Source organism: Camarhynchus parvulus, chromosome 6 (assembly GCF_901933205.1).
Source record: "Camarhynchus parvulus chromosome 6, STF_HiC, whole genome shotgun sequence".
Taxonomy (NCBI): Eukaryota; Metazoa; Chordata; class Aves; order Passeriformes; family Thraupidae; genus Camarhynchus; species Camarhynchus parvulus.
In genome coordinates this window covers 4,485,837-4,512,257 of record NC_044576.1, presented here as the reverse complement: position 1 = coordinate 4,512,257, position 26,421 = coordinate 4,485,837, and the positions used below count along the sequence as shown (strand labels likewise).

Here is a 26,421-nt window from a genome sequence, read left to right as displayed (position 1 = left end):
TGGAGTGACAGGACAAGGGGGAGTAGGTTCAGACTGATAGAGGTGAAATATAAGGAAGGGAATTGTTCCTTGTGAGGGTGCTGAGGCCCTGGCACAGGGTGCCCAGAGCAGCTGTGGCTGCCCCTGGATCCCTGGCAGTGCCCAAGGCCAGGCTGGACAAAGCTTGGAGCAGCCTGGGACAGTGGAAGGTGTCCCTGCCCATGGCAGGGGTGGAATAGATGGGCTTTAAGGTCCCTTCCATACAAGCCATTCTGGGATTTTTGTGATTCCTTTCCTCCAGGATCTGTTCTAAGGTTGTATCTCACAGAAAGGAGGTTGCTATAGAAATGTTTATGTTGCTTGGTTAATTTGGATTTAAAGAATCCATGAGCTGTAAATATTCTTCTCATTCTGAAGGCTTTTCCTCCTCCAATACCCTTCCTAGTGAGATCTTGTTGTGCTAAACCTCCTGATCTCCCTGCTGGCTTTCTAATTGCTCTGTTTCCAATGTGTTTTTTTTATTTCAGGCCCATGTGAATCCCATCAGTGTCACTCCACCCATCCAAGCCATAGACCAGGACAGGAACATCCAGCCTCCTTCAGATCGACCTGGCATCCTCTACTCCATCCTAGTTGGTTGGTGTCTGCTACTTTTCCTATACCTCCCAATCTCTTTATGACCAGCCAGGAAAAGATTGCCTGGGAGTGTGGAACCCTGGTTAAAAATTTCTCTTGTGGTCAGTGGGATGTTTGGAATTGTTCTTCTGCCTGTCGGTGTTTAATTGCCATCTTTCTTGTGGTTATTTATTAGTGTTTATTTAGATTAAATCCAGAATTGTTGTCTGGTTTAGTGACTGGAACAACACAGGGAGGGAAAGGAGAGCTCTGCTGGGATGTGTTTTCCATTGACAAAAAAAGGAGGCTAAAAAAGGCAATTAGAGCAGATTTCATCCCAAAAATCACATGGCACAGGGCAGCTCCAAGGACCTTACCACATCCACCTCCAATTTGCTGCCTGTGAGCTTTTCTTTGTAATTTCAAGTTGATTTACTTGGTTATGCTGCTCTCTTCTTTTTCCTTTTGCTTCCCTGTGTTTGCCATTTGTTTCTGGGTTTGCAGGATGTGACCATGGTTGGCTGTTGCAGGGTTCCACCTGGTCCCAAAACCCACCCAGGGACCTTTCTGTGGGATTTGGAAAGGGGGAATTTTGTAGAATCCCATCTTTTCTCTGTTTTCCCTGTGTTGAACTCCATGGTTTTCCCAGCCAAGGAGAGCGGCAAGTGAGGATTTGGAGGAGCACATTGTGGAGGTTTAGCTCTGTAAATGGATTTATTTCGAAATGTCATAAATTGATTTTATTCCTAAGTTCTGCAGGGACAGCTTCACCCCAAGGCCACTTTTAGGCCAACTTCTTAAGGTTTTTTGCATAATTTACAGTGTTCTTCAGGAATGAAATTATTAAACATTGTGTGTCACTAACCTGAGATGTTGGGAATATTGCAGTGGCCGTTCTGACCTCCAAGAAATAATTCAGAAAGGTGTGCTGCAGCAGTTTGGGTTGGTTTGGGGACCTTTTGTTTTCTTCCTTTTTTTCCATCTCTTTTCTTTTTCCTTCTTTCCTTTTTCTTCTTTTCGTCCTTTTTTCTTTATTTTATTTTTTCCTTCTCTATTCCTTCTTTTTTTTCTTTCTTTTTTCTTCTCTTTTCCATATCTCTTCCTTCATTCTTCCTTTTTTTCCTTTCTTTATTTTTTCTTCTATTTTTTTTCACTTTTCTTATTCTTCTCCTTTTCCCCTTATGTTTCCCTTCTTTTTCCCTCCCTCTTTCTTTTTTCTTTTTACCTTCTTTTCCCCTTCCTCCCTAACCTTTTGAGCTTGTTTCTTTTTTCCCGTTTTTTTTTCTTTTTTGCCTTTTATTTTTCTTTTCCTCCTCTTTCCTTTTTTCTTTCTTTCCCCACCTTTTAATTTTCCCTTTTTTTTATCCTTTTTTCTTTCTTAATTCTTCCATCATTTTTTCTTTTTTTTCTTGTTTCTTTTTTCTACTTTCTATCCTCTTTATTATAAAATTCATCTTTGCCTTTTTTCCTCTTTGCTTCTTTGTACCTTCTTTCTTTCCTCCTTTTTTCCCCTCCCTTTGCTCTTTTTTTTTCCCTCTTGTCCAGTTTTCTCTTTTTATTTTCCTTATTTGCTCTTCCAAAGGATTTCTTTTTGGTTTTTAAGTCTGCCTTCATCTCTTCCAGGATTTGCTATTTCTGTTTTAGCCTCAGAAAATATTAAGCAGTTTCACAGAAAACAGCCCTTGCAGATATTTCTCATTATGTGGATTTTCTCCCTCCCTTTTCTTTCGATCTCAACCTCTTTCTCCTTTATATATTTGGGAACGTCCTTTTTTAAACACAGGGAGGTTTGAACCTGTGGAATGAGGGTTATTAGAATGATTTAAAGTTTATTTAATTTGATTCTTTTATTTCATTCTTCTTTTGCTCACCTGTGCAAGGCACATGCTCTGGGCACTGTGGATATTTGATATATTTAAGGTTTGGGAATGGGATATTTGGATTTTTTTTTTTATTTTTGTAATACATTAATTTTTCTAATCCTTGGCTTTTGGAAATGTTCATTTCTTTGGGTCTTTGCAGTACACCCACATTCCCTGGACTTATCCAGGCATGAAGCAGGGCCCTTCCCTTTATTTTTTATTAGCAGTGTTATTGATTTTACTATTTTGACTAGAATTTTATTATTTTGACTAGAAAATTTTATTGTTTTTAATAGTAAAATGTATTATGTTTAATAGTAAATTACTAGTAAAATCTTTTTAGGAATAACTTGAAGCCTTTGTTTTCTCTGGAGTCAATCCTTGAGAAAAGCTGAATTTTCCTTTCAATCATCAGCTTATTTTTTTACCCTTGGAGCTGGCTCTGTGATTTCTGCTGCCATTTTTGGTTGATATTTTAAAGGAAGAGTCAAAAATGCACAATAACTTTTGGGAAGAGGGGGATCCTCTCCAGTCCTGTATCTATTTCAAGGCCGCAGAACCTCTCCTCTGGCTCTGGGAAAAGCAAACTGAGGAGTCCTTTCCTTCTCCCCTTGCTGGCCCCCACATTTTGATCCCTCAGCCTCTCCAAACCCATGGAATTTCTGGAGCCAGGAGCCTCAGAGCTCATCCCTGGATTTCAGCACAGGCAGAGGTGGACTGAGGGCTGCTCTGTGCTGTCAAAATGGAAATTACTTTGTACATGCAGAAGCAGATATCCCTGTGCATAGGAAAGCTGGCTCCCAGAGTTTAAAAATCCAGGAATCTCTTCCTGAGATGGGCAGGAGCTGAGCAGGAATCCCCAGTCAGGATTTTGGGCATCCACCTGTGTTATTCCTAATTTTTTTTTAATTTTATTTTTCTATCATCCACCTTGCTGCCTTTTCCTCCTTTACCTGCTGAGGTTGGTTTGGTTGTGAGTGGAGTTTTTTGGGTTGGTTTTTTCCCTTTTTTTTCCCCTGGATTCTTTCCTGATGTCCTCCCTTCTCTAGACCCCTTTGTGAGTTTTACCCTCCTCCCCTACATATTTGTTCTCCTTTACAGCAATTTTTTTCCCTCTTTTTTCAGAGTTTTTGCATTTTGTCCCTAATTCTGTGACATTTTTTAGCTTCAGCAGCAGCCCTGCTGATGTGCAGCCTCTAACACCAGCAATCTTTTACCTGCCAAAATTTTGGAGCTCCTGCTGGGTGCCTTGAGCTCTTCAAAGATTAGATTAATTAATTAGAACTTGAAATTAAAAGGCAGGGCAAAGGGATACAGGACTTGGAGCTTGAAGCTCTGCATTTTTGCTGGTGGTATAAGAGAAAAAATAATCCATGGTGGTTCTTTTGCTGCTTTTTGGGTTGATGATAGATATCAGTGTAGATTAAGAGAATCACAGAAAAATATTTGATATATGGAGATATATACTAATGTATGTTACAGATAACATGTAATATCTTATAATATATATTATAATTATAGATAATATATATTAATTATATAATATATTAATTGTATATAGTATATTTTATTTTTTATTATATATTGTTTTTTAGTATATTATATGTAAAATTATGAGTATAATTTATTTATCTAGAAGATGGTTGTCATTGGAGGATTGCAAATTAAATTATTACAGTAATTTATCTCCTGGCATTCTGAAAGTACTTTCTAACCATTACACTTGTCAAGGGAACAAAAACCAGCAGCATTTATTAGGAAAATTATCTTCCTTTGTGTTCAATTTATGTCTCATTCTGGCTAGATGCAGGGCCAGGTTTGTGCTGCTCCCAAGGCAGCTTTAGGGGCTCAGGGATTTTTTGGGGGGCTCTTATCCCTTGAGCCAGGAGTGCCTTCTGCCCTCAGCTGCTGACAGGGCTGCTCCCAGACCTAAACCCTTCAAGATTTTAGGATTTTTATAATCGGGATTTTGGCTCCTTGGGATGCTCTGACTGTATTGCTGAGCTGGGAGTGCTGGAGTTCACTCAGTGCGGAACACTTGGGCTTTCTGGGCCCTTCTGCACCATTTCTTTGAGAATCCCAGGGCTCAGAATTGCTGTAGCTGGGATTTTTCCCTCCTCCTGTGCCAGGCTGTGGTGCTGGAACCTTTTGGCTTAAGGCACAGGTGCATTTTTGGGCTGTAGCTGCCAGGCACAACCCTCCCTCCACGGGATCCCAAATCCATTCAGGCTCTGAGGCTTCTGGAGAATATCCTGGAAATCCACAGCCATGAAAACACCACTTACAACTGACAGTAAATTGAGATTTCATCTGGTGCTTCCTCCCTGAGCAGAAACTTTTGCCAGAAGGATTTCTAAAATAACCTATCTGTTGTTACCACATTGTTATTACTTAGATCTATTATTTATGTGCTGTTAATAATATTCCTGCTGTTGTCAAGTACTTGGGGAGGCACAGTTGAGAGGAATCTTTGTGGTTTTGGAGAGTAAGGAAATAATAATAATAAACACATAACTTAATAGTATCCTTAAGCTCTGTGTCCACATAAGGCAATATTTTATCCTTCCAATAACAGAATGAGGCTTTGTTCCTTCGATTAATGAGTAAAATAAACACATTGCTGAACTAAACCTTTCAGAGCTGCTCAAACCTCAATGTCTTTTTTTGCAGGTACTCCTGAGGATTATCCCCAGTATTTCCATATGAATCTCACAACGGCTGAACTGACACTCCTCAAGCCAATAAATAGGGATTTACATCAGAAGTTTGACTTGGTTATTAAGGTAATTTGGGCTGAATTTTTTCGGTGTTTTTATGTTCTTTGGAAAACAAAAAGCTCTGAGAAAATATAGGGTGGGCCTGCTTGTCTCTTCTGTGGTTTTCTCTTTTTTAGCCTTTTCCTCCTTTACCTGCTGAGCTTGGTTTGGTTGTGAGTGTAGTTTTTCAGGTTTGCTTTTTCCCCTTTTTTTTCCTGGCTTCTTTCCTGACATCCTTGCACAATATTAGCTCCATCTTCCCTTCTCTAGATCCCTTTGTGTGTCTCATCCTGTCAGGCATCACTTAGCTCCATGGGGGGAAGAAGGGTGTGAAGCATTTGTGGAAAGGGAATGAGCCCTGGCAGAGTTGTAACATTTCACATTACATCGTGTGAACGAGCTCAGCATCACTTGTCCCCTTGCTTTTTATGAGCCCTGTTGCCCTAAAATGCAGCTGGTTTCTGTTTCATGTGTTCAGTTCACAGCCCATATTGGAACATAGTGATACAGATAATTGTGTGGGTGTTCACAGAATCCCAGTGATGTCTTGTGAAGGCTGACCTAGAACAGAGGCCAGACAGAGCTAAAGAATAAAGCAGGGATTTATTAAAAGGATCTCCTCCATGGATCCACCTTGGGCAGCACAAGAGCCCAGCCAGGGCTGCACCCAAGATGAACCAAAATGGTCACAAAATAGACACCTGGTCACAGGGTCTCTCACTTTGATAAGTTCTGCTCTGTTTGCATATTGGAGTTAATTGTCCAATTCCAGCTTTAGGTAATGAAGTCCCAACCTTCTTGTTTTTCTCTCCTCAGTCCCCGTTGTTTGTGCTCTTGGGCCTGAGATTTGGATCATTTGTCCTTGGTCCCCAGCTAGAGAAGGAATTGTTTTTTCTCCCTACTCTGTGCACAGAGCTCACCATCCCGTAATATAAAGCCCAGACCCACACACTAAAGCAGCACAGAATCTGAAATATGAGATAAAACCTGAGGCATCGTTAGCATGGATCAGGTTGTGGTAGCAGTGAATAATTCACATTTGAGTATTGAATATTCACAGGATGCCAGGGTGTGTGAGGCTGCAGGAGCTGAGTGGGCACCTGGTGTCCCCTCCCTGCTCCAGCAGGGCCATCCCAGAGCCCAGGGCACAGCACTGTGTGCACCCAGCTGTGGCCCAGCCCCAGGCAGGAGAGCCCCCAGGCTGTGTGGGCAATGTGCTCAGGGCTGGGCAGTGCCCAGGGAAGAAGTTGTGCCTCCTGTGCAGGGCAATTGCTGGGCTCAGGCCCTGCCCGTGGCTCTGGTGCCATTGCTGGGCCCCGGAGCAGAGCCTGGGCCCTGCTCTGCCCCTCCCTGCAGCCAGGGCCAGCCAGGCCTGAGGGCCCCTCTCAGCTGGGGCTCCTCTCCAGGCTGAGCAGCCCCAGCTCCCTCAGCCTTGCCTGGGCACCCACACGCTCCAGGCCCTTGCTCAGCTCCAGCAGCTCCTGGCCCTGCTGTGCTCAGCACCCAGAGCTGGACACAGCACTGCAGAGGTGCCTCCAGGGCTGCCCCAGGGCCAGGATCCCTCCCTGCCCTGCTGCCCATTCAGCTCCTCATGCTGGGTAAAGCCCTAAAGCACAGCCCATCCCTGGCAGTGCCCAAGGCCAGGTTGGACTTTGGGGCTTGGAGCAGCCTGGGACAGTGGAAGGTGTCCCTGCCCATGGCAGGGATGGCACTGGATGGGCTTTGAGGTCCTTTCCAACCCAAACCATTCCATGACTCTCAATATCCTAAGGAGTTCCATTTTAAAACCCTGTAGCTCTTTCTTCCCAAACCTTGACTGCTCAATATGTCAATTAAAAAATCAATTAACTGGTGGGGGAGGGTATTTTCTGTGCCTGAATAGCAACTCCAATCATTAATGGCCGTGTTTGTAGTGTTTAGTAGTTTCCTGTTGCTGTGGTAAATGTGCAGTCAGGGAAAATAAGGAAACAGTAAGGACAAGGATCACTCTGTAAGAATGATTATGTGCCACTTGCTAAAACAATAAAAGTTTTTATGCTGTATCCTTCAGGGACTATTGGAATAATGGCTCAGGCTTGTACCAAATCAAACCTTCAGCTTCTTGTGCTGCACATTTCTCATTTCTTGCACTTGTAGGATCTGATTCTGTTTTATCTGGAGGGGTGCAACGTGTGATGTTTCCCTTCAAACAGAAAATATGCTGGTTTTGCAGCATGTGCTCAGTTTAGTCTTTAAAATATTCCCTCTGATATGAGAAGATTGATTTTTTTTTTCTTCTGTTAAGATATTATGGAAAACTGTAAAATGGAAAAGGGGGTTAAGTCAATACAGGAATATTTGAATGCAGGAGGGAAGGTGGACAGGAAATGGGGGCGCTCACCTGCATTGCTGATAAATGTTGAATTCTCAAAGAGGGAGACAATGAAAAAAAACTAAACATCCTAATCGGAAATGCTGGATTTCAGCCTTCCTCTACCTCTGGAATATATTAGATGAGAAGCAAGGGGAAATCCAATTTTGCCCTCCTATGGAAGTTCTTAGCACTTCTATTCCCTGCCAAGCAACCATGGGCACTATTACAACTTCCTTAGAAAAAAAGTGGATTTCTGGGTAGGGTTCCCATTGAAATTTCCATGTGGCAACAGCAAGGCTGCCACAATATTTGGATTAAACCTTTAAACTGAAAGGGCTTAATTAAAATTAGTGACATGACCACTGCACTGTAGTCATGAGATTGGCACTTTTTAGAGCTGATAACAAGAACAGACATGTTTTATTTTATTTTTTTTTAAGCACGAAGTGAATGGGAGAATTAATCAAATTGATGGACTTTGCTCCTTTCCTGTTTGAGCGGGGGTTATTTATCAATCAGCCAGAATCTAAAGTGGCACTTCCATTATGATCCATTTGCGAAGAGGATGGGGGTGGTGGTACAGGCTGGGAAGTGCTCATGGATGGAATTCCTGTGCTTTGGGGAATTCACCACACCTGAGGAAGAGCCAGTTTTGATCACCTTGCTCATGCTGGGGGTGATTCAGTTCACAGGGACTCACTTTTGGAGTAGGCAAAGCATGAGGTGCTGCAGGAGTTTCTCCTCAGTATTTGCCGTGTGTTGATATCCAGTAATTGAGGAAAAATCATGGCATTTGTCAATCCAGAGCTGCTATAAAACCTGTGGGAGTTGCAACAGCAAAAAAAAACCAAAAGCACACAAACAAAAACTGGAAATATTTTGATGCTAATGAAGGGCAGAGAATCCCAAACTGATTTGGATTGGCAGGGACCTTAAAGCTCATCCAGTGCCGCCCCTGCCATGGGCAGGGACACCTTCCACTGTCCCAGGCTGCTCCAAGCTCTGTCCAGCCTGGCCTTGGACACTTGCAGGGATCCAGGGGCAGCCCCAGCTGCTCTGGGCACCCTGTGCCAGGGCCTGCCCACCCTCACAGACCTTTTCCATTTCTGGTTGTACCACTCTGGTTTATGTTACTTACCCAGGACTACATCAGATTTTCTCTCCTTTAAAGAAAATGCATCTTTGTCAGATTCAAAATCAAGGAAAGCATTTTATTTCTCCTGCTGAAATAGATTTTTCTTTTCTGATGGCATTGTATTAGTGACTAAAAATGCTTTGATTTTTAGAACATCAGGTGGAAAAATAATAGGAGTGTTTTGGTGATCTCATGTGGGCACCTGTGTACTTGTGAAATTAAATTGCTTTAGAGTAGTTTAGATAATTAACTAAATCAATTTAGCTATCAATTTAACTAAATTGGTACTTCTAGAGTGGGTTTTCATCCAGCCTGGCTGGTCAATTCATAAACCACTGTAGTGTTTGATTGTATTTGGGAAATTAGGGAGGATTTATGTGACTTGGGCATCTCAATAAAAATTTCAATTAAATTATTTAAAAAAAATACAGGGGAAAGAAAGAAAAGGTAAGATAAGATTTCCAACCTCAAATAACATCTGTAGCCTGACTTTTATTAATAAAAGACTTTTCCTTGAATGTAAGAGCTTTATGGTTCATAGTGACTAGAGTCTTACAACCTGGGCTGGTGGAACTGGATGAGCTTTAAGGCCCTTCCAACCCAAACCAATCCGGAATTCTGTGAAAAAGAATTGCTTTGTGTTCCTTGGGTTGTTTTGGTGCCTTCCCCACAGAGCTGATGACAGAAATGTTTTTCAACCCCATGCCAGGGCAACACAGGGGATTTTGAAGAATATTCTTGCATGGCATTTCTGGATCCCTTGGATGTATCCCTGTGGTCCCAGGAGGGCTTTCAGCCAAGGCTGTCACTAACCCAGTGACAGACAATTCCTCAGAAACAGCTCTACAGTGGGGTGTGTTTCCCTGTTGTTTAGAAGGTCAGAGTGGAGCAGTGTGTTTGCCATTCCAGTGTTAGAGGGGAAATTGGTTTGGGATCCCGTTGTGCAAGAGGTGATGGAGGACATTGCTGTTGTAGTATCTACTCAGAATCTCTCCTGGCTGGAATTTTTGAACTGAGTGGGATTTCCAGCCAAACTGGGCAGCACAGGCAGCTCCAAACTCTGCTCCCAGGGAATGGCTGGAGCAGTGCTTGAGTGCCAGGCGAGGTTTAGGTTGGATTTCAGGGAGAGGTTCTTCCCCCAGAGGGTGCTGGGCACTGCCCAGGCTCCCCAGGGAATGGGCACAGCCCCGAGGCTGCCAGAGCTCCAGGAGAGTTTGGACAGCACTCCAGGGATGCCCAGGGTGGGATTGCTGGGGGGTCTGTGCAGGGCCAGGGTTTGGATCCATGATTCTTGTGGGTCCTTCCAGCTCAGGATATTTTATGGTTCTCTGATTCCTTTTTCAGGGAGGTGCTTTGGATCAGAGAGTTGGCCCCAGCAGTCCCAGTGTAGTTCAACATCAGAATAAATCACACAGGACTCCATTTTCTTCATGCAGGAAAAAGCCCATTCTTTATTCACATTACTGATTTTTATACAATTTTACAGTTTTATGTGTGTGACTCCAGTTGGTCAGTAGCTTTCTTGCCAATTACTCTGTTGGTTAGTAAAAGGTATTTTACTTGTCCATCAAATCTCTTTAATGTTAAATTGTTCACATATTTTCTTCACTGATTCTCATGGGATAGATTTAATATTTATACAGGTGCTGGTTGTTTTTCACCCAGGAATAGATTGTTATGTTAACAAACTGCTCACACCAGGATTATTTTCACATGGGAACTTGCAAAGTACTAGCTTTGCTTAGAAGAAATAACAGGCCAGCCATCCATATAACAGAGCAAGCCTGATTTTATGAGGCCTTTCTCTTAAAATTTTTCTACCTGACTGCAACAGTTCAACTCCTCCCAATGTCCATGATTCTCCTGATATGGATCTCAGCAGAAACAACAGGAAATGATGCTCTCCTGCTCCTCACTCTGGAGGTTGTTTGGTTTCTCTCACCCCATTGGGAGCTTCATTGATCCCTCCTGTCTGTTGGTCTCAGAGCTGTCAAAAAATTCTTGCATTACAGGGAAAAAAAGGCATGGCTTCAGAAACAGCCTCAGGATCCAACTGTGGACAAACCTTGGAAGGCAGGAAATAGGGATATTTATGTGCCATGTTTGGTGTGATTGCACAGGGTTGTTTCTTATTTCAAGTGGAAATACAAGGAGACTGGGAGAGGATGTTTGCCAGCCACTGACAAGGGCAAAAAATGATCAGGTTTGAAACACAGGGAGGTTGAGGAAGAGAGCTCTAGGCTGGAGAATCTTGGGAATGATCTCAATGGTTGAATTCCTGAAGTAATAGGTAATTGTGATCCTGAGGTATTACAGAATCGTAATATATATATAATATATGTAAAATATTCTGGTTGTAGAGACAAGGATATAATCACAGAATCATTTAGGTTGGAAAAACCCTCTGAAATCATAAATTCCAACCATTAACCCAGCCAAGCCCACCACTACTCCATGTCCCCATATCTTCCAACCACTTCCTGGGATGGAACTTCCAGGGATTGACTGCAGAATTACAGAAGGACTTTGCAAGACCGAGTGAGTAGGTGATAAAATGGCTGATAAAATTAGGCATGGCTTAAAAATAAAGTGGAACATCTCAGAAAGGATCACCCTGAACTTTTATATAAAATGATGGGTTCTGGCCTGACTTGGGAATGAGACTTTGGTGTTGGAACTGGGAACAGAGTGTGAAGGTTGGCTTGGTGATCCAAAAAAAAAAAAATAGAATATGAAATGGAACATTAGAAATCATTAGTGAAAATAGAGAAAAGAACAGGGAGCAAAGCACTGCAGCTCTGAAAAGATCCAGGTGTCCTGAGCACAGTGTCCCAAAAAGGACAGGGCAGGACAGAGGCTCCTCCAGGTGGGGAAGGAAGAAGCTGGGACAGACACCTGTAAAATCCAGTGCCAGTGGGAGTGAGGAGAAAGCAGCAGTTCAGGCTCTCCTGCAGTGCCAGGGTGAGGAGTTCTTAACTGAGACAAGGAGGTGACAGGGTTAAAAGAGACAAAATGGGTTCTTCTCTGGAAAAAAAGGTTGGGTGGAGACCTCACAGCACCTTCCAGGATCTCAGGGAAGCTGGAGAGGGACCCTGCAACAGCAACTGGAGGGGACAGAACAAGGGAAAATGCGTTCAGACTGACAGAGGGGAAATCAAGATGGGATATTGGGAAGGAATTATTCCCTGGGAGGGTGGGGAGTGGCTGCGATGGAATTGCCAGAGCAGCTGTGTCTTTCCCTGGATCCCTGCAAGCGTCCAAGTCCAATCTGGATGGAGCTTGGAGCAGCCTGGGACAGTGGAAGGTGTCCCTGCCCATGGCAGGGGTGGAACGAGATGGTTTTTCAAGTGCCTTTCCACCCAAACTGTGATTCCTGCTGTGACTCAAATCTGACAGGCGGTGCTGTGGGGCTGAATGCTGACCTGGGCTCCAGGAGAGGCCAGGCTGGCTCATGGAAGACAAGCTCAGTAATAAAAAGTGAAATCCAGGGAGATCTGAGCTACTTCTCCTCCTAGGCTCCTGTGTTTGGCTGCAGCTTCAAGCAGGATTTTGGAATTGTTCTTCTTATCATGGTCGCCAGGGGAGGTTCAGATTAGGCATCCAAAAATTCCTTTTTCCCTGAAAAAGTAGTCAGGATTTGGAAAGTGTTGCCCAAGGTGGTAGTGTTGGAGTCATCCTCTCTGGAAATGTTCAGGAGACATCAGGAGATGGCTCTTGGGGACACAGTTTAGGGGGATGCTGGGTTGGACTTGATGTTGAAGGACTCTCCCAACCTTGGTGTTTCTGTGGCTATTTTATTCTGAATTTCAGACAGCACAATCCTGGCAATGAGGAGATGTCCATCAGTTGAGGCTCACTGGACTGGAAGTTCTTGGATTAGAGAAATGCTCCATAGGTTTTAAGACTTAAAATGTCCTGAATTATCTATTTTTTTTTTTGGTTTTCACCCCTTCAGAAACATCGTATCTGCAGGGTTTGGTTGATTTTTGTAAGAATTTCAGCCTTCAGCTCTTCCCAGCCTGTTTTGATCCCCTGGCTCCATCACCTATTCACCTTTTTACCTTTGTTTGGCTAGCTCCAAATTTGCCCTCTTCCCAAGCCTTAATTTTCTTACATTTCAGAGGATTTGTGCTTATTTTTCGCTCCTCTAATTTTTGGGGTTTGTACTCAGGGTGACAGATTAGGAAAAGAATGGAAGAACTTAATTTTCATTAAGAGTTGCTTCATCCTCTTCCTGTCAAGGCTGAGATTTTCCAAATCATGCCTGTGGTTGTGCATCTCTTGTAGGTGCTAAGGACAATAAGTTTTTAAATTAGTTTTTCAAAGGTTCAGCCCTTAGGTGAACTCAGAATTCAGAAATTAATTCTCTTTGAGACAGCTTTTTTTTTCTCTCTTGTGTTTAAAACAGTGATGGGATTTGATGTAGCATTAAAAATCTGAGTGCAGGGACAGGGTTTGTCTTGGTGATGAAGGAAAAAAATGGTCCAGGACACCCAAACTTTTCCTTTAAATCATTAAAATATTTCTTCTGATCAGAAAGTTTGACCCTAAATTTTGTGTCAGAACTCTCAGAGCAATGAAATCATTTCAAATCAATAATTGGGATGTCCTGTAATGCTTTTATTGTCAGAAATTTCCTTTCTGCAAGAAAAAACAATCCCCTTCCATGTAAAATTTAACATCCAGCATCTGAAACTTGGCCTAATGGCTTTATATATGGTGGGTTTTTTAAGGGAAGGAGGAAGAGCTTATAATATTTGGAAAACAATATAATTAATTATTATTAACAGTAATTACTATTCACTGCCCTGGAGCATTTTGAGTCTTGCTGGTCCTGAAGTCACCCTTTACCCATGGCCCTAAATTTGATGGTTTGGGTTTGTTTGTTGTTTTTTTTTTAAGCCCAGGGTCCAGACACATTTTGTGCTGATTTAATTTCCCTGCCACAGTGACACCGGTCACCTTCTTCTGTGTTCTAAAGACATTCTGTGCTCCTTGTCTTTAAGCCAAGTTTTAATCCAGTTCAGTGCTTTCCTCGTGCTGTACGTGCTGACCTTGGGAATTATTCCCCAATCCTAAAGTTTACCTTAAATCTGGATAAATGCTGTTCTTCTTTTCACCCTGCCTTCCCTGTTCAGTTTTACTGCGTGATCTCCCCTTTCAAAGGAGCCCCTTTGTCACCCTGCCCTTCCTTCCCTCTCTCCCTGCTCCTGATTTTAATCCCATCCGTTTAAATAATAGATCACAGAATCCCAGGATGGTTTGGCTTGGAAGGGACATTAAAGCCCATCTGGTTCCACCCTCTGCCACCTCATTTTGCTTTCCTTAAATCTGAGATCTCCTTGGAGCTCAGTTTGCAGCTCCCCCTGCTATTCTTCCACATGGATTTGTGCCTAGCTCCTCACCAGAAATAAATCCTGACATCCCAATTTTTTTGGGATATGTGAAGTTCACATTTGTCCCCATGCACCACTCTTCCCTCAGCTCCACTTGCTTATCTTCCTGTTGGGATTGGAGGGGACAGAGAAATTTTTTGGATTTTTTTTGTTCATTTGTTTGGGGTTTATTATTAATTTGCTTTTGGTTTGGTTTTGGGTGGGGTTTTTTTGTGTTTTTCTTTGCTTCCAGGGATGGACCTTCCCATTTTTATCACATAAAAGACCTGGCATGAAGACAAACCCATTCATTTGGTGGTTGAGTTTGTTTTGGTTTTTTTTAATTTATTCCTAATTAGCCTGTTTTACACTTCAGATAACTTTGTAGTCCCAGAGAAGAGGAGCAGCATGGATGTGTCTTAGCTAAAACAATTCTGTTTCCTTGCACCTGAAGACAGATTTTTTGGATGAAGGATTTCTGAAGTGGATTCTGGGATTCCACGGAGAAATGGGAACTCTTGAGTTTTATCAAAGGGAGCCACATTTTGCTCTCTTTTAGATGTTTCTCTAGGACAGGACCTGCTGCTTTGGCAGTGAGAGGGGACACTGGGAACTGGCTGGAGAAGATTTCAGCTCTGGATTGTGCTGAGGGCCTGGAACTGGACTTGCTGATCCCTGTGGTTCTTTGCAGCTTGGGTTCTTTGCAGCTTGGAATTCCATTTGATGATCCATGTGGGTTCTTTCCAGCTTGGAATTGTACTCGATGATCCCTGTAGGTCCTTTCCAGCTTGGAATTCCACTTGATGATCCCTGTAGATCCTTTCCAGCTTGAAATTCCACTTCATGATCCCTGTAGATCATTTCCAGCTTGGAATTCCACTTCATGATCCCTGTGGGTGCTTTCCAACTTGGAATTGCACTCAGTGGTATCTGTGGGTCTTTTCCAGCTTGGAATTCTCTGTGATTCCATGAGGGAGCCTTTTGCATTGCTCTAATTTCTCATTTTTTGGAGGGGGCTGTTTCATTTGCTGCTTTGAAGGAGTGAATTTCCTGCTGGTCCTGTTAATTCTCACACCCTCCCATTAACTCCTTGCATCCCTCCTGGAGCTGCTTTCCTGTCATCTCCAGCCATCTTCCACCAGGATAAAATTATGGACACTAAAGATACAAGCAGGTTCAGCACAGAAGATGTAATAAAAACAGTTCAATATCTGTGAGAATTAACACATTTCACTTTTTTTTTTCTTTAGCTGCTCTTAACTACCAGAATGTAATCCTGTGCTGCTTTTTTTTGTATCTTGGTAGAAGTTTGAAGAGTTATTTGAGAGATCCTCCATTATTTTGATACTAAAACGTTTTCTTTGAAGGACTGGAACTCAAATGTTTTGTGGCTTAGGTATCACTGGCTTTCTGGGTGAAGGAAATGTAAATTGTTTGCTGTTTGTGCTCCAAAATATGTGTTAGGAAACAACCTTTGGCCAGCAAGACCAGGCAAGTGTTGAACAGGGCAATGTGAGAGAAAAGGGTTTGTGCTGTCAATAGAGGACTCAATGTCTGGAACAACTCTCATGAGGTATAACTTCATCTCTTATAAAAAAAAAATACAACAAAACCAAAAACAGCAGAAAAACCACCCCCAAACCACCACAAAACAAAGAAGAAAACAAAAGTCCAACCCCCCACATTAAGAAAAGCCCCAAGAAATGGGACAGTGGAGCAAAAATTGTCAATGTTACAGCTTTTTGATATTTTTGGAGCTTTATGAAGGGGCTGTGTTGTGCCCTGCTCATAGTCAGATGCTGCTTCTAGGACTGATTTCATGGAACATTTGAAAGCAAATCAATTCCTCACATTGTAATATGAAATTCCTTATTTCAAACAAAAGGCAAAAAGAAGTGGCTGTTGGCAAATCTTCCTTTTTTCCCTTAAATAGCAGTGTCTTTGGAAACAAAAAAAAATTAAAATTAATCCATCATTTTGACTGGTGAACACAAAGGAAAGCTGAAGGGATTTTGAGTGGAAGTGCTCAGTGAGGAAGAACTCCTTTGCTTTGTTATTTTGGGCTCCAGGGTTTCAGATCTGAAGTCCAATTTTGGGAGCAAACAACTCTCTTTGTGTTTGGCCATGTGCAATTCCCAGCACTTCAACAAAGCCTGCAACACCTTCCTGGGTGAATATGCCTGCTTTTGTCCCAGAATGAGCTCTGGGCTCACTTGGACATTAAAGCCAAGGCCATTATTGTGATGTTTCAAGCTGTTCAGAAGATTGAGACCTTCTGTTTGCATTTTCCTTTTTTTAGGGTCTCTTTATAGCAAGGAACATTAAGTGTTCTTATAGAATAACTCACAGGGCTTGTATGGAAACTTTGGGCCGTGAAGGGACCGATTTTACTTGGAGAAGCAGAAGAAAAGATATTTTAATGATGGACAACCATTGTTAGTCCTGTGGGGAAGAGCATTTGAGGAGAGCCCTGGAGGGGCTGGAGCGTGTCCAGGGCAGGGAACGGAGCTGGGGAAGGGGCTGGAGCCCCAGCAGGGGCTGAGGGAGCTGGAAAAGGGGCTCAGCCTGGAGCAAAGGAGGCTCAGGGGGACCTTGTGGCTCTGCACAACTCCCTGCCAGGAGGGGACAGCCAGGGGGGGTCGGGCTGTGCTGCCAGGGAACAGGGACAGGACAAGGGGAAAGGGCCTCAAGCTGGGCCAGGGGAGGCTCAGCTTGGCCAGCAGCAGGAATTTCTGCATGGAAAGGGTGCTCAGGCCTTGGCAGGGGCTGCCCAGGGAGCTTTGCAGCGCCCATCTAGTGGAATAAATCACATGGGACTCCATTTTCTTAATGGAAAAAGCTAATTCTTTATTCACATAACTCCTTTTTATGCAGTTTTACAGACCTCATAGGTGACTCCAATTGGTCAGGAGCTTTCTTGCCAATTACTTTATTGGTAATTAACAAGTTGTTATTCTGTATTGATTGGTCACTCAAACTCTCAGTGTGTGCAAGTTGTTTGTAAAAAGATAGTTTTTATTTTTCTATCTAAAGGTGTAAAAACAGTTTATACAGGTGCTGGTTGTTTTTTATCTAAGAATAGATTTTATGCTAAGGAACTGTTCAAACCAGGATTGCTTTAACATGAGAGCATGCAAAGGGCTAGCCTGACAAGGCCAGCCACTGATTTTAGGAGAGCAGGCTGATTTTATGAAGCCTTTCTCTATGATTTTTCTTCCTTACTGTAATACCCATCCCTGGAGGTGTCCCAGGAAGGGCTGGAGGTTTCACTCAGTGCTCTGGGCTGGGGACAAGGTGGGCACTGGGCGCAGCTGGGATTCCATGACCCCGGAAATCTTCCCATCCTAAAAGATTCCAGGATTCTGTGGTTCCATGATGTATCTGCTTATAAAACAGAATCCCAGCAGCATTCCCAGTTTTCTTTCGTCCCTCAGAGCTTTTTCCAAAAGTCTCAATCCTAAGAGTTTAAGGAGCTGCATTTGAACAAGGTTTGGGTTTCTTGTGGCTGTGTAAATGTGACTGTGATGGAAGGTGATCCTGTTCTTGTCTCCTAGCTAATTTTTAGTTGGTATTTCTCTTTTCCATGATGCTGAGTTCCACAGTAGGTGGACTTGAGAAAAAAGTCCATTTTTTGACTGAATTATGACTCTTAAATAGAACCATCCCCAGTCAATGTTCATAACTGGGAACTTCTGACAAGTGAGGTAATTTCTTTTTTAGGCTGAACAAGACAACGGCCATCCTCTCCCTGCCTTTGCCAATCTCCACATCGAGATCCTGGATGAGAACAACCAGAAGCCTTATTTCACAAGGTCTACCTACGAGGGCTTCATCCTGGAATCCTCCCCAGTGGGAACGACCATCTCGGATAACCGGAACCTGACCTCCCCCCTGCAGCTCGTGGTGCTGGACAACGACGTGGAGGAGGTACAGCTGCTTCTTCTGGGGGGCTTACAGCTTTATTTTTTTCAGGATTCTTTCATTTTTTTGGTTTCTTTTTTTTAATTGAGACAAACCTATTTAGATCAATGAACACCAAAAATTAATTTCATTGTGGTTTTCTGTTTGTTTTCGTTCTGAGTTCAGATAGATTTGGTAGTGGATTTTTTCTGATCTGTGTTTTGCTCACTTCTCTGGAAGTCTCTGTTCAAGGTGGTGAATGCTCGGGGCACAGAGGAATCAAAATGTGTTTTATGACAGGGATCAGCCTGCCCCACCCCATGGAAATGGGAGAGCGGAGCTCAGAGAGAAAGGAATTCCTCGTTTGTGCCAAAAATGAGTAGGAGGAGCAGCAGAAGGCTCAAAGTTCATTGCATTCTTTGCTCTGCCAGATTTTTGTGTAACATTGCTCGGAGTGAAAGTCAGGCATCTCCAGAGGAATAGTAACCAAGTAGTAACATCTATTTGGGGGATTTCTTCTTGTTTGCTTCTTGTCATGGAGTTCTGCTGTCACTGAGAGAGATAAAGAAATTCAGGAGTATTAACATCTAAATGAATGGAGAGAGGCTTTTCCAAGGCTGTACAGCGATGCAAGGGAATGGGTTCCCAGTGCCAGAGGGCAGGGCTGGATGGGATATTGGGAATTAGGAATTGTTCCCTGGCAGGGTGGGCAGGCCCTGGCACAGGGTGCCCAGAGCAGCTGGGGCTGCCCCTGCATCCCTGGCAGTGCCCAAGGCCGGGCTGGACTTTGGGGCTTGGAGCAGCCTGGGACAGTGGAAAGTGTCCCTGCTCATGGCAGGGGTGGCTCTGGATGGGATTTAAGGTCCCTTCCAAATCAGACCATTCTGGGATTCTCTGACACAGCCAGAGGGGATCAGCCTCCTCCTTGGGTAGAAATATTCCATGTTCCAATTCCTTTGCCATTACCTGGTTCACGCACAGCCCTTTCCAAAGCTGTGGCATGCTGCAGGTGTAATATGGGTGTGATGGAACCAGATGGAAGTACCTGTGTTTCAATTCAGTGCTAGAGATTCACAGAGTCCTTCTAACCTGCAGTGGGCAGGAGAATTCTCAGAATTCCTAGAATTCCAGCTGAGAGTACAGCAATTGCATAGAGCTCCTGTAGAAAATGGCCAAACACTAAAATTGCTCCTCATGGAGCTGGATGGGAGCTCAGGATGGGATTGTTGGCAGGGGGAATGGTCATTAACTTCTGCAGGTTTGTGTCCTGATGATTTTATTGTACCTCAGTAAATTAACATATTTAGGAATATATTTAAATTTAAGGACAGCTGATGAGACACTGAGACAAGAACCTCTATGCTGGTGCATCCCAGTTCCCAGTGGTGACCCTGATCAAACATAATGAATTCTGCCTGTTAATTGAAATATTAAAATGACTCCATGTCCTCAGGTAAATACTGAAAGAGAGTGCTCACTTAACTGGGTGTCTGAGGAAAAAAATGAACAAAACCCACTCCAAATTGAAACCCTGTGGGAATATAACAGAGTCCTGCTATAAACCTTGCAGAAATTAATTTATAGATGGGACATTGCAAACAGACCTTTCAGTAGAGCAGCACTGCCAAGTGCTGATATAATTAAGTGCTCTGTTTAAATGGCGTAAATTAAATTAAGCTACAGGAGTACCTTAAGACCAGAGCAAACTAAAGCTGAGATGAGGAACTTAAACTGTGTGAGCTGAGAGCTCTTTACATAAGGCTTCCCAAGACTCTTTTTTCCTTCCTCTTTGGTTTTCATGGGAGAAGATTAATTGATCCAGTGGTTAGGGCTGGTGGTAAACCTGCACTGAGTAACAATCATGGAATGGGATGGGACCTTCAAGCCCATCCAGTGCCACCCCTGCCATGGCCAGAGACACCTTCCACTGTCCCAGGCTGCTCCAAGCCCTGTCCAGCCTGGCCTTGGCATTCCTGGGTTATCTCATGCAGGAACAGGAGTTGGACTCAATGATCTTTGTGGGTCCCTTCCACCTCAGGGCATTCTGTGATTCTCTGGATTTTTCTTTTTTTTTTTTTTTTCCTAGAGAGCTTGTGGGAAATTTGAAAGAATTTTACTTAAGGATGTCTTGGCAGCAATGTGAGCAGACAGAGCAAGTAATGGATAAAATAAGTTTTAAATGCAGCTACAAGTGCAGGTTGTGATTTTTCAATAATATATCTATAGAAGGAAAAAGAATAGGTTTGTTTTTTTTTTTAACCAGGAAAACTGAAGCATTTTAAATACCAAAGTGTTTTTCTCTGATATTTGCCTCATTGTTTGTATGAGTCCCAGTATTTGTTTGAAATTGTTTTGCAGTCAGTGCTCTCTCAAGGAGACAGTTTTGCTACCCCTGGGCAGTCCTGCTGTGACACTCCAACAGTTGTAATAACTCAGGAAATATCCTTCCCAGAACTAAACAGCCCTTAATATCATTACTAAAACAAACAGAAGATGAAGGCAAAGACAAAAAGCTGCTTTCATTCCTTTAGGATTTATAAAGATAGGGGTTACATTTTTTTGGATCTTTACACTTAAGGAAAAACAGAAATATTAACACTGATTTGCTCCTTTAGCACTGTGTGTCTTCATTGATTATTTTAGGATGAATATCTCGTCGTTTCTGCCTCCCCACCTTTCCAGGGAACAATTCCCAATTCCCAATATCCCATCCAGCCCTGCCCTCTGGCACTGGGAAGCCATTCCCTGTGTCCTGTCCCTCCATCCCTTGTCCCCAGTCCCTCTCCAGCTCTCCTGGAGCCCCTTTAGGCCCTGGCAGGGGCTCTGAGCTCTCCCTGGAGCCTTCTCCTCTCCAGGTGAGCACCCCCAGCTCTCCCAGCCTGGCTCCAGAGGGGCTCCAGCCCTTCCATGGCCTCCTCTGGGCTCATTCCAACAAATCCACATCATTTCGTGTTGGGGACACAGAATTCCCCCTGCTTCCCCTCTGCATCTCAGGTTTTCCAGGTGAACATGGGGAAGATTTTCTCCTTTCACCCAGAAACTAGGAGGACAGATGCTGGAAACAGATTTCCAACAAAACAATTTTTTTCATGGGCATTTCAGTGCTGCTCATCCTCCACATGAACATGTTAGAAAACTCAGCTGTGTCATCAAAGTGCCTTTGTTGTCACTGCAGCTTTTAGGGGATGAGTCTGTGCTGCAAATTAGGAAGTCTGAGCAGTTTGGATACTCTTGGAACTTCTTCTGGCTGCCCTGGAGAACTTCACAACCAAACCCTGTCCAAAAACTTTTGGGATGGTTGAAACACACACAGAATAAATACCCCGTGTGACGGCGTTCGCAGGGGTCTTAAGATGAGGGAAGAGATGAGAATGTTGACTCCATGTTTCAGAAGGCTTGATTTATTATTTTATGATATATATTATAGTTAAACTAAAAGAATAGAAGAAAGGATTTCATCAGAAGGCTGGCTAAGAATAGAAAAGAAAGAATGATAACAAAGGCTTGTGTCTGGGACTGGCCATTAATTAGAAACAACCACATGAGACCAATCACAGATGCACCTGTTGCATTCCACAGCAGCAGATAATCATTGTTTACATTCTGTTCCTGAGGCCTCTCAGCTTCTCAGGAGAAAAAATCCTAAGGAGAGGATTTTTCATAAAATATGTCTGTGGCACCCCTGTCTGCTCAGTCTCATAATTATCCCAAATGATTTTGGTTTCATCTTCATCAGTTTTAGAAAACTCTTTGCTTTGGGCAGAGTTGTAACCAAACCCTGGTGGGATTTGAGGAGCAGCAGGAGTGGGACATCACATCCATGCAGGAATTTCTCCAGAGATTTTTCAAGCAGAACACACTCAAGCCCAGGCTTTATTTATTAGGTGCAGCGTTTTGTGTGTCTCATTTTGTTGGGTGTATTTTTTTTGTTTGTAATCATGAATCCCCGAAATGTTCTGCTGTCCCTCAGTCCTAGGTTTGTGCTTCCTCAAGTGTTCATTTTGTGTTTTCCTTTGTAGGTCCCACCAGGTGCCTTCCCTGTAGGTATTGGGTGTTATGTGTGCAAACCACCTTTTTTGGGTTTAATTGTGTGATTTCTTCCTTTCTTTCCTCCCTCATTTCTCCCTGCCCTGCTGGTGTTTGAGGCTGGGACTGTCCCTTGGTTTGTGAAGCCTGCAAAGAGCCCTTTAAACACATTGGACCCAATTTAGGGCATAAAGTCATACATTGTGGTTGCTTAATGTTCATTAAATTATTACAAATCTTCGAAGACATCCTGAGTATTACAAAAGTGCTTTTTTAAATTCAAAAGTACCTCAGGTTTGAGTTGTGAGCTTGAAATGCTCCTTGCAGGTTGCATGTGAACTCTTTTGTGTGGATTGTGATAATTTTCTACTTAAAATTCCACATTAAACAATTTATCAGAGACCAGCCTTGTCTCCATGACCCAGTAATGTCAACAGAAATCACAATGCTGAATTCCACACTGCAAAATAAAATTATTTTAAAAAATAAATTATTGAAAATTGTGTTGGCAGTGTAGCTGGGGCTGTTCTCTCTCACATGAAATGTTCAGTTAAGCCAAGCTGGCTTTTCAGGCAGCATAAAATGGGATAATAATGTCCCAGATCCCTGACAATAATGTCAAATATCCCTGGTAATAATGTCCAAGCATAACAATGCTTTTCCAGATGAAGGGAATAAATTGCTCTGTGGCTCTGACATGCCTGGGAGGTGGTAAAATAGGCATTGATTGCTGTAAAGGCAATTACCTTCCACATTAGTAGAACATTTCTGAGGAAAAGATAGCAAAGGAATAGGACACATTAGTCCAGGAGGGTTTGGGATCTCCATCATTGGTTTTTCTCAGGAATAAATTAGGAAAGAAGCACTGTTTATTAGTGTTCAAAAGTACATGAAAGCAAGAACTGCAACACTAACTAGGGGTTTTGTAAATTAAATTCTTAACGGACTTTATGATGTCTACAAAGTGAGCAATTATGGGCAATTACCTTCCCTAAGTTTTCCTGGAATGAAGTGGTTGCTGTTTGCATTGCTGGTTGTAAACTGAATTTTCATTTTTCTGGGGAGCAGCAGTTGCAGCTTTAGGCACTGAGGAACCACTGGTGTGGAACACTTGGATAATTCTTTCCTATGCCTTCCTGGAATGTTTTCTCGTTTAAATAATGGAATATTTGCTGTTTGGGGGCCTTATTTGGGCTCATTTAAAGCAGTTTCTGTCGGTCCTGGTGTTGTGCTGCTCTGTCCTGGTGCCACCTGGTGCAGGTCAGGGTTGGCTGGGGGTTGGGGACCTGTCCTGTGCTCCCAAGGGTTTTAATCCTCCAGGAATGGCGCTAATGGAGGGAACCTTCCAGAAGAGCTTTGGATTCAGAGAAGTAATGCTCCTTTTGGGTGTTTTTTACTGAATTCATCTTTTCTCCTTTTGGGATTGTTTCTGGGATTCAGCTGGTTCTCCCTGTGGCCCCCTTTGTAGGGGTGGGATTTGTGGAATGACCTTGGAAAGCAGCTGGTAAAATCCTGGATTTTCTGTCATTGCTGGGACCACTCCTCTGGCTCCTCACCTCCACATTGCTAGGGGCAGTTTGAAGCAGTTTTTTATAGGGCTTGTCTCCCAGCCTTTTGCATTTTCCTGGAATTTGCATTCCCCTACCAAAAGAAATAAACTCTGTAATTCATGAGCGAGAGCAGCGGGAAGTCAGGTTAAATCAACCAGATTATGGAAAAATAATTGTCCATACAATTCCAACAGGAAAGTTGTTGGAATACTGTGGGCGACAAAAAGAAATGTAGTTTGTTTGAAAATTTAACCCATGTAGAGTCTAATCAGTTAAATAACTCAAAAAACACCTTGAAAGAGATGGAAATCAGGAGTGACCCAAGTCATCAAGAACACATGAGTTAATTTACAAGGCTTTTTACCTTAAAATATTACTTTCAGTTAATTTATGATGTTTTCTCCCCATCAGCTGAGAGATTCCTAATTCTGCATAAATATTTTTTGATTCTTTCTGGCACCTAAAGAGACCCCTTGAGCTGCCTCTATTTCCTGAAATTCTTCACCACATGCCATTCTCTTTGTTCAGTGCACCAACCCAGCTGTTTTATTGCTCTTTTAATCAAGTTCAGCTTCTTTTGGGTTTTAATATGAAGATAAATGCTTGAATCTGGTTTCTTATATTAAGTTGTGTCTGACTTTAAAAATCCTGTTTAATGGGGGGGGAAAAAGACACTTATTTAAAACCAGTATACCAAACAAGTATTTATTTACAGTTGGATTTTCTTACTCTAGCAGTTTTTAATACATTTTTTATCAAGAAGATCAGATTTTTAGGCCAGTAGTGAGGTTTTTTTACCTTTTTTTATTTTACAGTTTTTTAGATTTTTAGTCACATCATTTGTGCTTATTTAGGTTTCAACTAAAACAACGCTTGCAACGAGTTGGAGGCTTTAATTAGAGTTTTAATATCCCTCTGAATTTATAACAAAATGCTGTTTTTTCCTCTCGATATTGTTGAAAGACCAAGGATCCACAGCTCCATCTCTTCCTGAACGACTACACCACGTTTTTCACTGTGACCCCGCGTGGCATCACCCGCTACCTCACCCTGCTGCAGCCCGTGGACAGGGAGGTCCAGCAGCTCTACACCTTCTCTGTAAGTTCAAAGAATACAACTCTCTCACATCCAAAAGCTATTTCTCTCCAAGTTTCATAGCAAAATTGAAAGGTCTGCTCATTATAGTGGCAGTTGTTATTTGTAGGGTGTAAATTTCCATCAGACATCAGCGCCGTATCTTTTATTTTTTTTGCAAATGGAAAAATGATGATTCCTGACACAAAAAATCTTGCTCAGACATAAAACAACAAGGTCAGAGATTAATAGAAACACAAATGGAAGGAGAATACAAGAAAACAATGCATAATTTCTGTCCCTCTGACTGGTATCCAGAGGTTTAGGTTGGATATTGGGAAAAATGTCTTCACTGAAAGGGTTGGACTCAATCTTGGAGATCTTCCCCAACCTGAAGGAATATATGGTTCTATGGTGATCAGCTCAAGGCTCTTCTTTACAGTATAACTGCTGCAAAACATTATAATATATTACAATAACTGTATTATAGCTAATAGAATTCATTATTTATCATTAATTAACCATTAATTGTAGTTAATAAAATAATAATTTGCATTAATGATTATTAATGAGTAGTTTGTTATTCATTGCTTATTAGGAGTATTATAATATAGATATTGCAATACCATAATAAAATAGTTTGCTACAAAACACTCTGCATCCATAGAGCTACAAGTAAATAAAATCCTCTGCCTTCGGCTTTGTTAACAAAATACTGCCGTGCCTTAAGGATGTTGTCTGAGATTTTGCCGCCACAAAAATGGAATTGCCTATTCTTTCTTATCCAGTCAGCACAGGGTCCCAGTTCTTTGCTTATCAGCTGTCCAGAAGAGGGAGAGCAGTGAAGGATGAGTTGGTTGAGAGCAGCATTTTAGATTCCCCTGTCAGCACCTTCTCCATGGCCCCAGGATTGGTGCCTGCTCCTCATCCCACAGCAGGAGCTGAGCCCTCTTTTTTATTGCCAGCCTGGTTTTTCTCATTGCCTTTTCCCCCTCATTCCTGGAGCCAGGAACATGAGCCTTGTTTTGAGCTTTTTGCTTTATTTTTTTCCCAAATAAAAAAAAATTAGGTGGACAGAAAGCACAGCCAGCAGAATTTAAACAAAATAATAAATAAAGAGGGGGGAAAAGCTAAAATGGATTTAATATTCCCTCAGGTTGTGAATGAACCCCGTAACAGCCCTACAACAATTTGGAAATGGGCTGTGGGCAAACCCAGTTTTTCTGCAGGGGTTCCCAGTCTGTGCCTCCCTATTTTCTGCCCATTTTCATTGGGGAGCAGAGCTCAGATTTCCTCTGTAGAATCAGAAGAGCCCCCAGCTCTGTAATTCCCACCTCAAAATGTTATCTGGGAGGTCTGATGCCTTGAGAAGGCTGCCCTAGAACAGAGGCTGGACGGAGTTAAAGAATAACGTAGGGATTTATTAAAAGGATCTCCTCCATGGATACACCTTGGGCAGCACAAGAGCCCAGCCAGGGCTGTACCCAAGATGAACCAAAATGGTCACAAAATGCCCAACAGGTCATGGAGTCTGTCACTTTGATCAGTTCTGCTCCATTTGCATATTGGAGTTCATTGTCCAGTTACAGCTTTAGGTTATGAAGTCCCATCCTGCTTGTTTTTCTCTCTTCAGCCCAACATTGTTTGTGCTCTTGGGCCTGAGATTCGGATCATTTGTCCTTGTTCCCCAGCTAGAGAAGGAATTGTTTTGTCTCCCTGCTCTGTGCACAGAGCTCACCATCCCCTAATGTGAAGCTCAGAACTACACACTAAAGCAGCACAGAATCTGAAATATA

The 26,421-nt window shown here is 42.7% G+C and overlaps 1 protein-coding gene across 1 annotated transcript in view; it reads left to right on the top strand.

Moving 5' to 3' along the window:
- Positions 1-26,421, top strand: part of PCDH15 (protocadherin related 15) — a 514,059-nt gene that overhangs the window by 352,000 nt on the left and 135,638 nt on the right. Inside the window, exons 12-15 of the mRNA XM_030950929.1 lie at positions 507-615; positions 5,127-5,239; positions 17,796-18,002; positions 24,515-24,649. Coding sequence (XP_030806789.1) covers positions 507-615; positions 5,127-5,239; positions 17,796-18,002; positions 24,515-24,649 — 564 coding nt within the window. The remainder of the gene's footprint in view (positions 1-506; positions 616-5,126; positions 5,240-17,795; positions 18,003-24,514; positions 24,650-26,421) is intronic.